Raw genomic sequence first — 20,089 nt, 5'->3', positions numbered from 1 at the left:
AATCTTCACCTCTCATCAAAAGTTAGTTAGGATTATCACGTCAGCATTATAAGATAATTATGAGATAAAAATGTAGTTTCTAACATTACTCTTTATAACTATCACACAGTGTTGACGTGTCCGTCCTAAACTTGACAAGACAAATAACTACTTCCAAACTAGACTTTAATTAAATCTGGCTAAGGAGACTATACAACAAATAAGACTTCAACAAACCAACTGGTTGAATTGAATAAGGAGACACAATTAGAAATGAATGCATAATTTAAGGGATGATAAAGAAAGACCAGACAAATAACTACCTCTAACCGGTTGAATTGAACTCAATTAACTCTCACTTTTAAACTCAACAAACAAAGGGAAGAGAGCTTAGAAAAATTGCAACACCTTGATGAAAAAAAGTTATTTCTTTGAAGCAGAAAATCAATACCCATGTGAAGAAAAAAAAAATCAAATCTTTGTCAAAAAAAAATTGAAATTTTCCCTTCAAAAAAGAAAAAAGCCTTCACTTAGTGTAGCTCAAGTGCAAATCAGCGATACAAGACCATTAATGGTATATGTATTCTCTATTCTATAGCACAAAGAGAGAGAGAGATAGAGAGAGAGAGAGAGTAGTACCGAAACAAGCGGCAGAGCTAGAAGTGGTGGAGCTGGAAGTGGCTATGAGGTATCTCTGTTGAAGAGGACAAAAAAAATGATATAAAACTGAATGGCAGAAAAAAGACTGACATCAAATTTGGAGAGAGTTTCTGACCGAAGCTAATTTAAGGAAAGGATAGAGAGCTTGATACTGGTGGAATATTGACGAGTTTCTATAATATTTGATGAAAGTTTCAAAATAAATAGTTTGTTGGGAATGCTCTCAAGAACCCTCAAACCCAAGGAAACAACAGAATAGGCTTAGGTGCTGTAAAAAAACCTACAGCACCTATGCTGTAATTTTTTTAATAGTTAAGATCTAGTTTTAATTATTTTATAAAAAAGAGAGAGAGAATGAAGTAAATCTTAACCATTAAAAAAATTACTGTAATTTTTTTTACAGCACCTAAATCAAATCCGGAAACAACAACCTCCTCAAAGACTCTTTCTCTCCCTTATTGCACTGTGACGCAACCCATGGGCCGCCATGGCAAACAAAGAGATGGAAGTAGTGAAGGGCGTGGACTGAAAGAGATACATGGGGCGATGGTATGAGATAGGGCCTCATTTCCTCAAGGTTCCAGCCCAAAAAATGGCGAAAAAATATTTTAAAATCGTTTAAATTAAGCTTTAATAAAAGTCTAAAAAGAATAAAATAAGCTCAAAATGTTCATTACCTAATATGCGAATATTGGTTAACGAGCGCATTCAATAACCGCAATAACCGTATGAATAACGATTAGTAACCGCATAATACAGATACGAATGCTATTGTTATCAATAATTACATTTGCAAGTACAGCCTTACTAGTTGTTGTATGAAGAAATTGCATTAGAAAGTTGTGATTTGTATTGAATCTAAATATTGAGCATTTGTACAACTCTATGGTTTCACGTAACATTAATGGAAAATTTTCATTTGAAGAATTTTCGTGCCTTGTTTCTGTTTCATGTAAAGTTTTATATTTTCTGCTGCATTCTTTGAGACAATTTTTTGCTGTGCACATGCTCACTAGTCACTAGAGGATGGTCACACCTTCGACTTGTTGTATGTAGGGAACCGTTGGGGGCGTGACAATGACAGTTTGAAAACGTAGAAAAATTCACGTTTATATATAATAGGTAAATGAGTGCAACTTTAAAAACACAGTGGCAAGGGAGCGTCTTCAAAAGCGCACAATTTTAAAGACAGTTTAAGACTTTTTTTTAACCAGCAAATTTTACCAAATGCTTAACTTTACTTTTAAAAATCATGTTTTTATTAGCTGTGTTTTGAAAATTGAAATCACTATTTTTTCAAACATCACGTTTTAAAATTGCTAAGAGAGCCATGGTTATATTAAGAGTCTCACATTGCCAAAGTATGTCTGGGTTGTAGGCTTTATAAGCCTTAAGCAAACATCTTTCTTTGAGGTGCCTTTTGGGAATGAGTAAGACTCAAGAGAACTTCAATATGGTATCAGAGCCACAAGCCCTTGGACAATGTTGGGCCTTCCCTTCCAATGTTGAACACGTGTTTGGCCAAAAGATATTACACGTGAGGGGGCGTGTTAAGAGTCCCACATTGCCAAGGTATGCCTGAGTTGTGGGCTTTATAAGCCTTGAGCAAACCTCTTTCTTTGAGGTGTCTTTTGGGAATGAGTAAAGGTCAAGTGACTTCAATAGGTTAGACACCCCACCACCGCATGCTTTATGTAGTTTCTAGAGTTGTCAAATCTTCAGCTTTTAAAAGTTATTGACGTAGTGAAAGCGATAAACTTGAAAGAAAAACCAAATTCTAAGTGCACAAAAATCAACACACGTTGATAGAGAAAACTATATATTATTGATGAAAAAAAACTCTAATTATTCCAATACAACCGATCCAAACTTACAAACGAAAGGTAATAAAATTCTGCTAAGAATGAAAATAAAACAAAATAAGAAGAAAAAAAAATACAATAATTATAGAAATACTTTATAGCAAAGAAAGCCTCCAAATCTAAAATGAGAAATGATTGTTATACAACTTTGAGGAATGCTAGACATTCAAATACTTTTTTTCTAAAATTTAGTTCCAACCATGTGTTATAATTCCATGAAATCTATCATTTTGAGAAGATGTGTCACAATCTCATAGGTTGAAACCAAATTCTAGAAAAAAAGAAAAGAAAAGAAAGTATTGAGATGTCTAGCATTTCTCTACAACTTTTGTCTTTTGACACAACTTTTGTCCAACTTTACCTACATGAAAGTTTATTTTTATTTTTATTTCATTCTTTTTTCAAGACTTTTTTCCCCATAGTGGTTTCATCGTTTTTTGAAAAAATAAATAAACTGCCACGTAAACAAAATTAAACAAGAGTTATTCAACAATCATTTCTCATATAAAATAAAAATCAACAAATTGATTTCTTTTGTCAACCAAATATGGCTGAAAATAAGCAAGGATGGTGACAAATCCTTTCCTTAAGTATTTCTATTGTCTGAAGCCGATAAAAAATCTCCTCAAACAGTGATTTCCCAATATGTTCTTTGTTATTTTTCTTAATTCAAAAAACACCGAAAATATGGGTAAATGTTGTCCTACATCACTTACAGTGATGATGAGCTGAATGATCAGTTAACAATTTCTAAATCCTATATGAAAGCAGTGTTTATGCGAGGACCATCAAGATGCAGCAATGGCTCCCATGAAATCACTAGTTGCAAGCATGAAAGATTCTACATAACCACCTGCTCATCTAATGAGAGAAATCAGAAAGGATGGAAGTTTTTCTTTTAAGTCCTGTCCATTCATTTTTTAACAGGAGATCTCCATTGAAAAATTTACAGGATGTAAGCCAAATCCTTCTATTAATGAGTCAGGAGTCGAGAAATTATACAAAACCAAAAGAAAGAAACTGGTACAAGGGAGCTGTAAACGTCAGCAGGAATTTTTATTCAGTGAGAGATCTTTATGACCCATCAAATACCCAAAACTTCCCGTACAACAAGGGCTGCTTGCACACTACAAACCACCAATGAACCAAGAAGCATCAATTCTGGCAGCCAGGGCAAACAGCCAAACAAGAAGACTGTCGAGTGTATTCATATTTTGTGGGACATCCCAAGCCACTGATCTTGTTGTTGGTCCTATAACTCAATCTCTGGCACAGGCATTTTCCAAAAATTCCATGAGTTAAAATCTTCCTGCACAGATATTGATAGTCGAGGTTGTCATGAAGAGAGAAACAAAACAAAATAAGACGCAGACATGTCTCTTTAAGGTGAGGTATCTTAATTACCTGCTCAACCAATGAAGTTGGAGGGAACATGTCATTGACAAGAGTGTGTAAAGATGTGTACGACTTCACATCAATGCGATGACTAGTAGCTACCTCACCCTGTCAGTTTATATCAACTTTTTAGTGAACAAAAATATTATTGAAGAGTGAAAAACATAAGTTGAAGATAAATACCTTAGGGTTGATAATGAATATTTTGCCCTTAGGGATCCCAATTCTCATGTAACTGAGTTCGTCTGTGTCTCTATTTCCGAATCCCGCGTAGAATGGATTGTAATCAGAAGGGAAGAGTTTTCTAATATCCTGCGTAATATGATATTATATCATATGCATCAAAATGTCAGAAAGAAGGATCCAATGCTTAGTAAAAGTGTCTAATATACATCCAGTAATAAGGTTTGACCTTCTATATTTACCTCTAAACATGCAATCTTGAATTCATGAGGTGCTCTTCTTATTACTGCCATCAGAAATGGAGAAACAAAATGGTCAACAAGGCATGCAAAGTAAGAAACAATGCGGACCAATGCTACCTGGAAATGAAACTATTGGGTAAAAGTCATACATAACCCTATTTTTCTATTAAATGGTCAATGATGCAATGATAGATGAACAGATCAGTGAGGTGTTGCTTCCACATGCGAACAACAAACCAAGGCAGTTTTTATAAGCTTGAGTACTTTATCATTAGAGCATGTAACATCACACATCAAAGGTGAACTAAATTATGGTTAGATGTAAACTGAAGGCCTATGGTAAAAATATTAGTTACTTCATTTGATATAGGAACCAAGAATTCTTATTGAGGGACCCAAAGCATGAATGAAAAATATATTAAGATTTAAAATTTAATCAATATATAAAAAATAAAACTAGTATCCATTGCGTGTTAACAAAATATAAACAAAATAAAAGACAGAGAAAAATTGTTTCTTAATATAATTCGATTTTTAACTCAATCACCCATCAAAATAGAACTTGGCCTTTTTTTAGATTCCAAAAAACATTTATGATTGAATATGTACTAAACTTCGCAGCAATTTCTCTTTCGATGTCCAATATCAAAGAGTCAGTCAAAAATGCATCTTCAATTTTGTTGCGAAGCCTAGTTTTAATAATATTTATAACTGAAAATGCTCGTTATGTAGTTGCAATAGAAACGGGAAGAGTATGCACAAATAAAAACACTTGAAAAACAAGTTGATAGACAAATAAGGTAGTTGTTGAGTGAGTTGAGTCATCATTGTTGCTGCGTTGCAAAATAACGGAGGCAAATCATGGTTGTTGACTTGATGCGTTGCATTGCAAAACTAAGGAGGCTGTTCACTTTTTTTTTTCCTTTTTTGTGTGTAGTTAAATAGGGGCCAAGTCAAACTTTTTGGCCCAATCCTGGCCTCCCTTTGGGTCCGTCATTGTGTATTAACGCACAACACACTCCTAACTCTTCTCTAACACATAAAAGTTCTAGTGAGTGTATTGATAAGACTTCCGGTAGTTCACAACTCCTAGTGACAACCGGTTCCTAGAGATAAGAGTCCTACTTGTATTGAGTGAAAGAGTTTTACTTGTATTTAAGTTAGTTTAGATTATTGATTACAATTTTATATTAGATAAGACTTATCTCTAAGAGATAGTATTAGATCAGGAAGCTAGAAGCTAGAAGCTAGAAGTTAGAAGTTATCTTGTATTCTATGTAATCTCTATATATACTAAATAGACACTCACTAGATGGGCAAGCTTTCAAAGCCAAATATTCTGTGTTTCTATATAGTATCAGAGCCTCTATAGACTCATGTATCCAAATTTTATTTCCGTTCATCACTATGTCTGCCTCCACGACTTCTTCCTCCAAGTCTGATTCATCCAACGTCCTCTTTACCGTCCCAAACAACTACTTCATGTCCCTCATATATGCAAGAATCTCCTCTCTGTTTGTCAATTTGCACTTGACAATGATGTTTTCTTTGAGTTTCATTCTTCTTTTTTTACTATTAAGGATTGCAAGACCAGGCTCCCGGTTCATCATGGCCCACTTAAGGATGGCCTTTATCACCTCTTTCCTTCGCTAGTGCTTTCATCTCAATCACAAGCACTCGTTGGTGAGAGGACTTTTCCACATAGTTGGCACTACCGTTTGGGACATCCAGCTCTTCGAACAGTCAACTTTGTTCTATCCAAATTTCAACTTCCTAGTTTATCCAATAAGGCAACGGTACCCTGCCTGGTCTGTCCACAAGCAAAGGGTCACCAATTGCCATTTTCAGTTTCTCAAACTTCTATTTGTAATTCGTTAGACTTAATTTATTCAGATGTCTGGGGTCCTTCCCCATCTATTTCAATCAATGGAAATCAATTTTATGTCTCTTTTGTGGATGCTTTTAGTCGGTTTACTTGGGTCTACCCCATTCAAGCCAAATCTGATGTCATGCCAGTGTTTATCAAATTTTAATCCATGGTCAAACGTCTTCTTAATGCCAAAATAAAATCTGTCCAAACTGATTGGGAGGAGCGAATATCGCAACCTCCACCAATATTTCCAGTCTATTGGCATTCTCCATTGTGTTTCATGTCCTCACACTCATCAACAACAAGGGTGTGTGGAAAGGAAATATCGACACCTCATCAATACAACCTTGGCTCTCCTAGCAACAAGCGCACTCCCAAAGAAATTTTGGGATGATGCGTGTTTAACTTCCTACTACCTCATAAACCGACTGCCGACTCCCCTACTCAAAAACCTTTCTCCTTTTGAGAAACTTTTCTCTCAAACTCTGGATTATAAGTGTTTCTTAAGGTTTTTGGATGTCAGTGTTTTCCTAATCTTCGGGCGTATAATTCTCACAAATTCTCACTTAGATCCAAACCATGCGTCTTCTTAGAATACAGCACAAGTCATAAGGACTATAAATGCTACCACCTTGAAATTAGCCGCATCTTTATCTCTAGGGATGTCATCTTCCATGAAGATGTCTTTCCCTTCTCAAACACTACTCCAGCTCCAGTTCTCCCTCTTCCAATCCTGTTTCTGTTTCATTACCCCCATCTATTCCCCAAACACTAGCACTATCAACTCCACCCACCAACCCTGTTCTCAATACACCTTCTTCCCCTACTAGTGTCAGTATTTATAGCTCTCCTATTCCTTTTGTTTCATCTCTTGCAGAACCAGATGTGTCATCTATGCAGCAACCTCTCTGTTTACATCCTATGCAGACCCGATCTCAAAATAATGTCAGAACCATCCGACAGTTCACTAACGGGACAGTGCGCTACCCTTACAGAACCTACATGTATCACCAATGCTGTCAAGGTTAGTGAATGGCGCATTGCCATGCAAACTGAATTTAATGCTTTGCTCAAAAACAACACTTGGACACTAGTTCCATCATCGGTTGCGAAGAATGTGGTTGGCTGCAAATGGATTTTTAAGCTTAAAAGGAAGGCAAATGGATCTATAGAACGTCATAAGGCCCGATTGGTTGCAAAGGGCTTTCACTAACATGCGGGCATTGATTTTGGTGAGACATTCAGCCCTGTTGTCAAACCAACTACCATACGGACTATGTTATCACATGCGTATTCTTCAGGATGGTCTATGAAACAAATCGACATACAAAATGCATTTCTGCATGGTCTCTTGTCCGAGGATGTCTATATGGAGCAACCTCCGGGGTTTATTCATCCTTCGTATCCTCATCACATCTGCAAACTGAAAAAGGCTCTTTATGGCTTGAAGCAAGCACCACGAGCATGGTTTGCTCGCCTTAGTGGGAAATTGGTTGACCTTGGTTTTATTGGCTCAAAAGCAGATTCTTCTCTGTTTATCTACCACACCGCAGCAGTCACTATATATTTACTTATTTACGTTGATGATATTATTATTGTTTCATCTATTCCAACTGCCATTGATGAACTCTTGCAGCTATTAAGTACTGATTTTGCTGTTAAAGACCTTGGAAAGTTACACTACTTCCTTGGAATTGAAGTCATACCCATGAAGGATGGTCTCGTACTTTCCCAGCAGTGCTACATTCGGGATTTACTCTCCAAAACGAATATGACAGAAGCAAAACTAGTCTCATCTCCCATGTCGTCTTCTGCAGCCTTATCCGCATTTACAGGTGATCCTATGGAAGAACCCTCCTTATATAGAAGCACGGTAGGTTCACTTCAGTACTTATCTCTTACACGCCCGGATTTGGCGTTTGCGGTTAATCGTGTGTGCCAATTTATGCATCGCCCAACCAAACTTCATTGGCAAGCTGTCAAGCGGATCCTTAGATACCTAAAACATACCATCACTCATGGTTTGTTGTTACAAAAGACCTCAACAGATTCTCTTCAAGCATACTCGGATGCTGACTGGGCAGGATGCTCGGATGATTGAAGTTCAACCGGTGCTTATTGTGTTTTCCTTGGCTCCAACTTGATTTCCTAGAGTTCTCGTAAGCAACCTACTGTTTCTAGGTCTTCTACAGAATCTGAATATAAATCTGTTGCTAACACGGCTGCTGAGGTGATCTGGATCCGATCTCTACTCAAAGAACTTGGTCTTACACTTTCTACTCCACCAAAGATATGGTGTGACAACATTGGTGCAACTTATTTGTCAGTTAATCCTATTTTTCATGCTCGCACCAAACATATAGCCATTGACTTCCATTTTGTTCGAGAGTTGGTTGCTTCCAAAGACCTAGAGATTCTATTTGTTCCAAGTGACAATCAAATTGTAGATGCTCTCACTAAGCCACTTGTTTCAAGGAGATTTCATCATCTATCATACAAGCTCAACGTCTGTGCACTCCCGTTGAACTTGAGGGAGGATATTAACGCACAACACACTCCTAACTCTTCTCTAACACATAAGAGTTCTAGTGAGTGTATTGATAAGACTTCCGGTAGTTCACAACTCCTAGTGACAACCGGTTCCTAGAGATAAGAGTCCTACTTGTATTGAGTGAAAGAGTTTTACTTGTATTTAAGTTAGTTTAGATTATTGATTACAGTTTTGTATTAGATAAGACTTATCTCTAAGAGATAGTATTAGATCAAGAAGTTAGAAGTTATCTTGTATTCTATGTAATCTCTATATATACTGAATAGACGCTCACTAGATGGGCAAGCTTTCAAAGCCAAATATTCTGTGTTTCTATATTGTGTAGGAGCTTCGTATATCCATCCCCTCGTCCCCCTCCCGCAGCACGCGGAATGAGTGGAGATAATTTTTTATGCATGTTTGATAGCTGTGGAAAAATCACTATAACCACTAAACATTCAGACAGAAATCATATTTTGCAGAGAGCAACTACTGAATATTCCATAATATAGCTGGCAACTGCACTACAGAATTAATGCAGTTTGAAGTATTTCTACAAATTAGTGGGCATTATATAATTCTCAAAGATGGGAAGAATATCACCTTCTCGGTACAGTGAGGGAAATATTCCATCGGGTGAAATGACAATAGGTCCGTTTGGTAAAGTTTTTCCATCCTGCAAGTGTAGAAGAGTTGTCATTCAGCTTATATAATTCTACCACCACAGTAGCTGCAGCCTCTACACTGCAAGTGTACTGTACGGCAAGAGTAGAGAAGAACTGAACCAATAGAGAAAATACAAAGATCGACCATAATGACCCATATAGACATGTGCATCAAATTTTCAGAAGCTAGATCAGGACGCAAACCTTCTAATGAAGATAGAAGGCAAAAACTACATTGATGCCACCATACTGTCAACTCCTAATTTAATTTCATCAAACTATAAGATCTATAAGATCTCACAGATAGGTTCCCATTTTCAATCAGTTAGGGACCCAGTCAACCAAAAACCAGTTTATCTTGGTACCTGTTTCACATTGAGCAAAAAACTTCTAGTTAGATATGCCTGAACAATTGCACGTGCACTCAGAAACAGCAGCTGATATCCATTCTCCTGTAGAAAAACAGGGATCTAATATTAGAGATCCATATACAAAAGAAGGCCATATAATTCCAGAGCAGCGTCATGTGCAACTCAAAGAAAAAGAAAGGGTCATTAGTTGAAGGAATTAACTCAACAACCATACTGCTCAATAAAAATGATCATTCAAACCAAACTCCAAAGAAAGCAAATGCGTCAAAAAAATTGAATTACGAATTTACATAGTGCTATAAAACAGGAGATGAGAAGATAGACAAAGACGTACCTTAATTGCAGAGAAAAGTCTAGCAACCCCAGATTGAGTCCAATCCCTTCCAACTAAAGGCATGAATTGGCCTAAAACGTCAGACCTGGAAAGGAAGAAAAACAAAGGATCAAGGTAATGCACAAATCACAAAACCTATTGTTAATTGGAAGACGTCCAAAGTTATAGGTTTCATCATAAATCGATTTGACAAGAATGCTCATACTTTTTAAAGTAGAAGCCATTATAGAGGAACGGTTTCTTCTTTCCATATAAAGAGTTATTTTTCTCTCAGCTAAGCATTAGTTCCACAATCTTTTACTTAATACCATATTAGTGATTTCTATTCCATATCACCAAGATATGTGTACATTTCCAATTTCAATCACAAGGTCTAGTTATGATATGCAAAAATGAAAATGAACATTCCCATTGAAATCTTATATGCAAGCATCAGGACAAATAAAATTGCCCCCCATGTGGAAAGACAATAAACAAGGAACACATCTTATAATAGAAACGTGACAACCAATCAGCAAGAACCTTAAGTCCTGCTTAAAAGTGATTACACTGCAAAAAGAGTCCCTTGGTGTCCTTGACTACATCACAATTTAAGGCATCATGGCTATACTATTGAAACTAAATTATTGTAAATGACTTTGTACCGGATGCCTGTGTCAGTATAATGTACAACAAGGCACGTGACGAAAAAAATACCCATTCCACCATAGCGTAATATTCGAAAACAAAAATAGTTAAAATCTATATGAATAAAACCATGAAAGGAGACCACAAAAGAGGAAACACCCTCATAGAAGCCTTGGTGGTAATATGACAACTTTAATGACTTGATTATATACTGAAAAGTGAAAAGTCTAAAAGAAATCATGTGCATGGCAGCTATGGTCAGGCATTTGGGCACGTCATCTCATGGGGTCATATCTAATACAAAATAGAGAAAGTAGACCGGAAAAGAACATCATAAATAGCAGCATCTTCATCAACTTTTAGGAAGTTCCGGTAAAAAGCATATTTAGCAGCCTAATTATAAGATTTAATATACGAACTTGGTTATTGTCCCATCAACATCTGAAATTACAATCCGTGCATTCCACTTCCACAAGTAAATATGAGCATCAACCTGTTCAACGTAAATGTGGTATTAGCAAGAAAAATATACAAAATCCAATCCTACTGGCTATCATCTGCATATCGCAAGTTTTAAATGCTACATGATTAACAAACCTGTTGTGTTCCTAGAACCCTGGTAGGGAAACTGAAAGTTATCATATTTTGACCATCTTTCAGATTCAAAGATGCTATCTGCTCATTAGTGGGAACATTGGTCCTCATCAATTGCTTGTGAGGAGACTCCTTGCTATCATGCGATGTCATACTTGATACCACTTGTGAGTTACCAGATTCAGAATCAACAAAGACGTCCTCACTCGATGCATTACTGCTAGCATGCTCAAGTGTTTTGACTCTTCTAAATGGATTAGGCCAGAGCCTCCATCTGCGTCCAGATGAAGGAGGGTTACCAGAATTGTCATCCCTGGGCTGTGGTGTGCCATCCTGTTCCACAGGAATCGTATCTTTGAGCTCAACAGGTAATTCTAAGCCAAAGGCAGCCATTCCAAGAACAAGAGGAGCAGCTTTTTCCCACAGCAAGTACCTCTCTCTAAATCTGATGATTAGATTCTCATTTCTAATATGCGATACTGCAGAGTTTTTAAACTCCTCTACAGATATCCGATGTGCATCAAAAGCTTCAGCAGCAGCATCCAAGCCCATACCTGGATGAAGTTCATTCCGACAGAGCGAGATCTCAAACCCTGCAAATTGTAAGAAGGATGGAAGAAAATAAATACTCTCTAAGATTGACAACAGGAGAGCCCATAATTATAACAAATGCCACTAAGAACCCCTTACTTATGCTAGAGTGAGTTTGTATCCCTTCACTGGAAGCTTCCGTTTGAGGTTCCACTAGCTCGCTTTTACTGCACTCATCTTCCAGTACAGTTCTCTGCGGACTATTATCTATCCCTTCGAATGCTGCTGATGTAGACAAGTTTTTGCCCTTAGATTCTGAACCATTAGTGACAGAATTAACAGATATGCTGTCAGAAACTATATGATGTGCACTCAATGCATTTTTCTCAACTGATTCAACTCCAACCTGTAAGCCTGGAGATGCCCTGTTACCCAAAGAACTGGAACTACAGGAAGCAGATAACTCATCATTCTTTCTAGATTCAACAACGCCCTCATCTTTGTCTTCACTAGCTACTGGAGAACTCTGTTGAGATATCTGTTGTGAATTTTGTACATCCAATGAGCAATTCACATCATTTAAATCAGCATTTGCAACCTGTTTGGTCAACTCTGATAGCTCCAAACAGCTCTTAAACACCTCTTCCCTCTTGTTATTAGCAGACACTTCTTCTGAATCACTATGCATGAGCATCTCTCCTTCCTGATCTGAAATGCTCAGAGCTTCTTGAGATTGACAGACATGCTCCCCTTCTCCTTCACAAACTTCCAGCTGGCGCCCAACAGCATTGTCATCATTAATAATGCTGCGGACATCATCAGATGCAACATTAGCTGTAGATGCCCTCAGCTTATTAATATAATCTGCGGCCCAAACATTGTCACCTGAACTAAACTCCTCATTGCCTTCACAAAAATCTGTCCCTTCAGCTGGGCCCAAATGAAACTGGGGTATGCTTAATTGCACATTCTCCGTATTCTGCTCTGATGCTGAGATGGGGGCTGTCAGTATATGACCATCCACACTCACCAAGATCACTTCTGAATCCAAACATTGGGGTGCCACAAAATCCTCACCATCTAAACTTTCGTATCGATTAGATCCATATTCTGACAACTCAACCGAATCCTCCAAAGTGGAATGTTCATCCTGGAAGTCATAAAACCTTCTCTCAACATCAGATTCTACCCTCTCAATTCTGTCTGCATACAAGGAAACAGATTCATCTCGCAATCGAACCACCACTGAATCAGAGATACTATGTTCAAGTCTATGAATGTCATCAATGTTGTCATTACTACTGTCTTTGTTATTATCACCTATACTACTATCATCTACTGTAACTTCTAAATTATCAGAATCCTTTACAACCCCATTTGTCTCACTTCCTTTACCAGTATCAACCTCCTTTATAAAATAGGCTTCGCCTGAATTATCAAGATACATGTGGAAATTGGCTTCAACGCCATTGACAGCTATGCGGACAATCTTCTCAGCACCTTTCAGAACTCCCTGAAATTTACCAAACCGTACGTACCAAGGCGTGCTTCGAAATGTCCCATCCTGCTGCTGAACGACAATGACATCGACAGCCCCACCAAAGGGGTGAAAAGGAGTAGCAACAGAGTAAACACCTTGGGAAATTAGGCTCCCAACCCTACCCACCACATTCATCTGGTCAACCTCCTCTCAACCCCTCAAGATTTTGGGAAGCCCCAATTAGATTACAGAGCTTAATCTTTGTTTCCTTTCAATAAAAAGATCTACACAAAATGACATAAATTATTTCCTCCAACCAAGACTGCGACGTATTTCAAAATATCTTGGAATTTCTTTTTTCTTGATTATGACTATCACTCATCAATAGCACTGCGTGACATCCAAGGCAAACAACAACAACAAAAAAGCCATCAAATGATCATTTTAAAGAAACAAAGTAAATAGTACATACGGTGTCAACACCAGTTTAAAGTGAACTAAAGCCCTAATACCCGTTTGGTCGCCAAGAAAAGAAAGGAAAAGAAGAGAAAAACTTGACATGTCCCAGTAGCCATTTGAAACCCACGAAAATACATGCACAGAAACCAAAAAATAAACTCCGACCTGCTTTTTTTTTTTTTTTTAAAAAAAAAAATCTCGAATTTTCGATTCTTTTCCTAAGCTTTCTCTTTCCCAGCAACCAAAGTGCACAGACACCAACTTTCCGAGAAAATGAAACAAACAAGACAGGAAAAAAAAAAAAAAAAAAAAGCAGAGCGAGAACGCAACCTCTCAGAGAAAATTAAAACGACATTAAGGCGGTTACACTTACAGATTGGAAATTGAAGATGGGCGAAGAGAGACCAATCTAACAGCCCAAATGCTCAAAAATGATTCTCTCTTGCTCTTTCTTGGTGAGGTCGCTCGCTTCTAGTCTTCTTGAAATTTCTTTAATTAATGTCTGTGTTTCCGTATTCAATCCTCCCTTGTTGAAATGCTTGGCGGCTTCGAAGCTTGGACTTTTGGAAGGATTGTTTGGATAACAAGGACGCCAAAATGTGCGACCTCCATGGCCAAGCATTAAGTAGTTACTCCTCCAACGGACATGCTTAACTAGTCCTGTTGTTGGATTAAATTACAGAAACTGCTCTCTAGGTCACCGGTAAATGTTGAATATAAACAAGGGTTTTTTTGGCATTCAGGCTTAGTTTTCGTGTTAAATAATAAAATACTATGCCCAGATACATTTCTCCAGGTTTGATTGAAAGGAAGGAGCCAGGCCATTACCTCCTCGTTACCTCGTAGTGCACTTTTGTCTTCAAGTGAACAAAATTTTATTGATGCTCAGAAAAATAAAAATAAAAAATTATATCTCAAACTAAAAATAAAAATTGTAAGTGCCCTTGGCCTTGAGTCTCTTTCACTCAACCTAAATATCCTATTGTACTTTCGGTGGTATGTGTGAAAATATATCAAAATGTTTCTAATGAAGTATGTGAAATATACCAAAATGCCCTTAAATGAAAGAAAATTTGAAAAAAAAAAAAAAAAAAAAATCTATGGAGGTGAGACCCAGGGGTATTATCATTACTTCTTTTTTTTCATCTGATTTAATTAAAAACTATGAAATGAGGTAGTAGTTTAAATTACGGGTAAAAATGCGGTGATTTTATTTTTATAATTGTAACCGCTCCGTATTAGACAATTAGCTTTTAAAATATGAGTCTATTTTTAGATGTCGAGTCTTCATTTGACCTTTTTTTTTATCTTTTTTTTTTTTTTGTTGGGTGTATGGGTCTTTTAAAACACCATATGAAACGATGTCATTTTGTATATATATATATATATATATATATATATATATATATATATAGGTAAGCGATTAATAATTGCCTCCGTCTACCTTTAAAACCGTTAACCGCTCCTCCCTATGCGGTTAGATATTTTTTATAACCGCCTAAAAAAGCGGTAGGTAGTTAGGGGATTAGCAGTTAATGGTTTAGAACGGTTAGTAAACGGTTATTAACTACCCGGCTTTTTCACCCCTAGTTTGAATGGTTAATTATAATTTTTTTTAGTTTGAGGGACATTAAGAAAGTTATAAGAAGTAAATAGGGCTGAAAAAGGTGGCAGTTATTAACTTCCTAACCGTTTTTGCGACGTCCCACATCACTTGAAATGGGGATGTGCTTATATGTATAATCGCACACTTCTTGACACAACGCATTTTAAAGCTGTGATGGCCATGAACCTATTAGAACTCCGCAGTTAAGCGTGTTTCTGCGATAGTAATACCAAGATGGGTGAGCTCCTGAGAAGTCTGTTCGAGTGAGCCAAAAACGGACAATATTATGTCATTGAGGGTGGGTCGTTACAGTTTTTGTAGGCAGTTAGAAAAAGCCGCTAGCTGTCAAAGGCAGTACAGTTTGCAATTTTAAGGGTAGGGGAAGACGGTTAATAATCGCTAACCATCTACTCATATACATATATATATAGAAACACACACATACATAAAACGATTTTCAGATAGGGTTTTGGGTAAGTGCAGCATATTGGGCCAAAAAAACCTTAAAAATTAAAAACTTTAAAAAAGAAAAATGCACAAAACATTTTAAGTGAGCCCAATAAAAATTGGCTGAAAATATGCCCAACTTAGTAAAAACGGTTAGCAGTGCAGTTGTAGGTTAAGGGTACATTTGTGACTGCGATTTCATAGACAATAAGTGTTATATTAAACCTAATCGCAGAACATAAATTGTTTGAAATTTGCATTTTTAAAAATTGCGATTTGAAAACGCATAAAATCTGTTTTTTTCAAATCACAAATAAGATGATGCTTTTTTTAAAACCCAGAATTTTAATGACTAATTTGCGATTTTAAAGGCGAAACTGCGATTTTGCCAAACGCTTAACTGCGTTTTTAAAAATTATTTTTTTTTTCAAATCGCACATTTTCAAATTATTATTTTAAATAGTACTTTTTGAAATTGCAAACCCAAACGGACCCTAAATAACCGCTAGCTGGTGATTATTAAATAACCGCTTTCACTAACCTCCTTAGGCGGTTTATTTTAGTCAATAACCGCTATCTGTAACCATCTTTTCACTTATAAGAGTAAGTGTAAGTTTTCTAAATTTAGTTGAAAGTTGAGAAGGGTAAGTTTAATTTTTCTCAATTGAGGTGAAAGTTAATTCCTCCAAAATTTTGTTAGTGTTATTTAAAAGACCAAAAATGCCCTCCTCGCTAAAGCAATTGGTCTCAAATTTTAAATTTTTTCTATTCTTTTATTTCTGTTTGACTTTTGCAATAAATATTTTTAAAAGATTAATATCTTTTTTTTAAAAAAAAAAAAAAAAAAACGAGATATCCAAGATTTTTTTCTCTTTTTCCTTGTCTTATTTTCACCTTTTCTTGATCCCCTATTTTGAAAAATAGAAATTATCTCTTCATCTTTTTTTTCCTTATTCGTCCCTTATTATTTATACCTAGATAAATAAGATATACATTTTAAATATTATAACTTTGACCATAAACTGATAAAAGCATTACCAACTGTTATAATTCTTGAATTGTTAGTTCACATGTGTCACATGATTTCTTTATGCGCCTCTTCTGTATGGTCAGGATAGAAAACCAAAAAATTAATGTTTTCTGCCACCAATAAGATATTGACATATCAGCCTATAACAAGAAAACCTATTGTAATTTTTTTTTTTCATTTGGTTGGTTCCAAATGATTATCGTCACCGACTCGTCGGCGAGTGATAAGTCTTGAAATATTCTATTCAAGACCCCTTAATTTACATTTGTTATGCCTAATTTGTGTTGTAAATATAATATTTTGTTGTGTTTTAGTGTTTTGTCTTATTTTTAGGTCTTAGTTGAAATCTAGTTCAAAACACTTGAATTAGACTTGAAAATACATCAAGGGCATTTTGGTCATTTCCAGAGTTCAAGGCTGATCCTGAAAATGTGAAAAATTGACCAAGGCAAATCGATCGATCGATCGCATCATCAGTCGAAGAAAATCGATCGATCGATCGATTATTTATGCAGTCGCGAAGTCGATTGATCGAACCTGGATATTTTCCGAGAAAATCTTAGGATGTCAACATGCTTTGTGTGGATGAAATTAATCCAATTTGAGCGGTTCACAGAGGATGTCGACACTATTATGTGCGGCCAAAAATCGGTCTTTGATGTCACCTTTGTAAATTAAATCTCTATATATATGAGATTAGGATTTAGGGTTTAAACATGCATCTTTTGGGGATTTCGGATTTGCTCAGGTGTATCAACTTAATTTCTTGTAATTTTAGTTTCCTTTGATGCAACTCTCTGGACCGAAATCCGGAGAGCTTAATTCCTTTGTTGTTCTTCCTTTAAATTTCATGTTCTTAGCTTAGTTTGTTTTTCTTTTCCTTTCTTTTCTTGTAATCCGAATTTTAGAAGTTTTAATCTACTGTTTTAGTTCATTTTCTTCTTGTTTCTTTACTATTTTTCATAGATTTCATGCTTAGATTAGATTTAATTATGCATAGCTAAATTAGTTCTTAGGATTTGATCAAAATCCTCTCAAAAAACTATAAAGTGTTCTTGAAGTTCTTAGGATTTTCTTAATATGTTTGATGATTGTGTAAGGCTAGAGGATCTCAAAACCCATGCTAAAAGGTTTTGTTTTCAAGATTCCAATCCATTTATTCATGAAAAATGAATTTGCTTGTCTATGAGTTTTATTGGATTCATGAGTAAAATCAACGTTCTTGAAAGAGAACGATGTCTTTTGCAATGGTTCTATTTGACATAATGCATGTTCGCTTATTAGAGTTACCTTATAGGGTATACTAGGGAGCACTGATCGTTTCACACCTTTGGTAGTATAAACCATCTTTCAATTATAGTGTAACTTATACGTGATTTGATCGGTGTGAACTTAGATATCTTATCATTGTGGCCTAATTAAGGTTTTCACGTATTGTGTATGCTTATTAGGATGTTTTATAGAGTAGTAAGCTAGGGAGCATTAATCACCCCGCATCTTTTGTAGTGTAAACGTTTTTCAATTATAGACTAATCTTTACGTAGGGTTGTTTAATGTAAAACTATGTGCTTTATAACTACGTCTTAACTAAAGTATTTTCATGTCGAGGTCGTCATAATGGTTGATGCCCATTACGCGCTCATATCATGCATGTTAGGAAGATCCATGTAGACCTTAAGCATTTCATCGGTTGAGGATTGGATAAGATCAATACCATATGTTTCTTTTAAGTTTGTTTCATTTTTCGTCTTTATTACCTTACTTGTTGTAGCTTCAATTCTACAACCTTTACTTTTGTTTTCTTTTTCAAAGTTAAGTTGAATACACTCTTTAAATATCATGTTACGCAAAACAACATCCAATCTCTGTGGTTCGATAACCCTTACTATAGTACAATTGATTTGTACTATTACGAAGTGGTAAAACTTATAAATTTAAAATCCACGTATCGTGTCGTTAAGACACATGCCAGCGAGTCGGCGAGTCATGTGAACAAAAAAAAAAAAAAACAGAAGAAGAAGAGGAGGAGTGAAATGACAATCTTTATAGTATTTTAATGATTTTGTGAGTAAACAATACTTAATATTGCTGATCGGTACTGTTTAGCCATCAATTTTTTTTTTTTGGTTATAATAATAAAACAACTGTGAGTGATTTTTGTGTGCTTTTACCTTATTGTTATTAGAGATAGAAGATATTTTTCTTTGTAAATAGTTAAGCTGTTACTTATTGTTGATAGGCTGTTATGTTGGTTATCTTCTGGTTGTAACAGTTTAGCTTAGATAGTTCGAGTTCTCATGCTATATATTGTAATTTCCTTTCATTCTCTGTAACTACATTTTTTCATATTCAGATTAATTAAGATTTCTCTCTTCCGCTATTCTCTCTTTTCTCTTTACTCCTTCTAAACTTGACATAGTATCAGAGCCTACATCCATGGCGTCTGAAATTCCTTCTTCCTCTTCTCCAATTCCTCCCGTCGACAATCAAACTCCACATATCGATAATCCACCTCTTCAATTCACCATTTCTCCTTTCATTTTCACCAATCCTGCAAGTCCTTTTTACTTGCCTCAAGGAGAAAGTCCAAGAGCTACTCTTGTTTCTCAACCGCTCACCGGTGAGAATTACAATACATGGAGCCGTTCGATGATAATGGCTCTCACCGCCAAAAACAAGTTGGCGTTCATTGATGGATCTCTTCCTCAACCTGCGCTTGATGCTGGTATCAAATATCAAGCTTGGGTGTGCTGCAACAACATGATCTTGTCTTGGATTCTCAATTCGGTTTCCAAAGAAATTGTAGGGAGTGTGATCTACATTGACACTAGTCATGGGATGTGGCTTGACCTCAAGGAGCGATTTTCTCAAAAAAAGGGTCCTAGGTTTTTCAGCTTCAGAAGTCAATCTCCGTTCTTTCGCAAGGGAATTCATATGTGAGTTCCTATTTCACTCAACTCAAGTCTCTCTGGGATGAAATCAGTAATTATAGCCCAATTCCATCGTGTTCTTGTGGAGGAATGAAGGTAGTTGCTGAGCACTATTATCAAGAATACATCTATCAATTTCTTATGGGGCTCAACGAGTCTTTTGCTGCTATTCGGGGTCAAATTCTGCTTATGGAGCCTTTGCCCATAGTAAATAAAGTCTTCTCTTTAGTAATTCAAGAAGAGAAGTAGTAGGAAATTTCGGTGAAATCTCATATTCTTAGTCAGGATTCTACT

General features: G+C 36.2%; 1 protein-coding gene across 1 annotated transcript; it reads right to left on the bottom strand.

Moving 5' to 3' along the window:
• Positions 1-3,457: 3,457 nt before the first annotated feature.
• Positions 3,458-14,384, bottom strand: LOC133872842 (phosphatidate phosphatase PAH1). The gene is made up of 11 exons (XM_062310461.1): positions 14,156-14,384; positions 12,003-13,713; positions 11,316-11,905; positions 11,138-11,211; positions 10,092-10,176; positions 9,752-9,838; positions 9,325-9,397; positions 4,322-4,365; positions 4,080-4,208; positions 3,906-4,004; positions 3,458-3,810 (listed from the first exon to the last, which is right to left on the bottom strand). The coding sequence occupies exons 2-11, from the start codon at positions 13,516-13,518 to the stop codon at positions 3,754-3,756; spliced, it is 2,754 nt and encodes a 917-aa protein (XP_062166445.1). The 5' UTR covers positions 13,519-13,713; positions 14,156-14,384; the 3' UTR covers positions 3,458-3,753.
• Between the last annotated feature and the right edge of the window lie 5,705 nt (positions 14,385-20,089).

This window comes from Alnus glutinosa, chromosome 7 (assembly GCF_958979055.1).
Source record: "Alnus glutinosa chromosome 7, dhAlnGlut1.1, whole genome shotgun sequence".
Lineage (NCBI taxonomy): Eukaryota > Viridiplantae > Streptophyta > Magnoliopsida > Fagales > Betulaceae > Alnus > Alnus glutinosa.
This window is presented reverse-complemented; position numbering and strand designations above follow the sequence as displayed.

Coding starts and splice junctions, on each gene's coding strand:
- LOC133872842 (XM_062310461.1), bottom strand. CDS start 13,518: ATGAATGTGGTGGGTAGGGTTGGGAGCCTAATTTCCCAAGGTGTTTAC. Junction 9,839..10,091: donor GACTTTTCTCTGCAATTAAG/GTACGTCTTTGT, acceptor GTTTTTCTACAG/GAGAATGGATATCAGCTGCT. Junction 9,398..9,751: donor TTTTGCTCAATGTGAAACAG/GTACCAAGATAA, acceptor CTACACTTGCAG/GATGGAAAAACTTTACCAAA.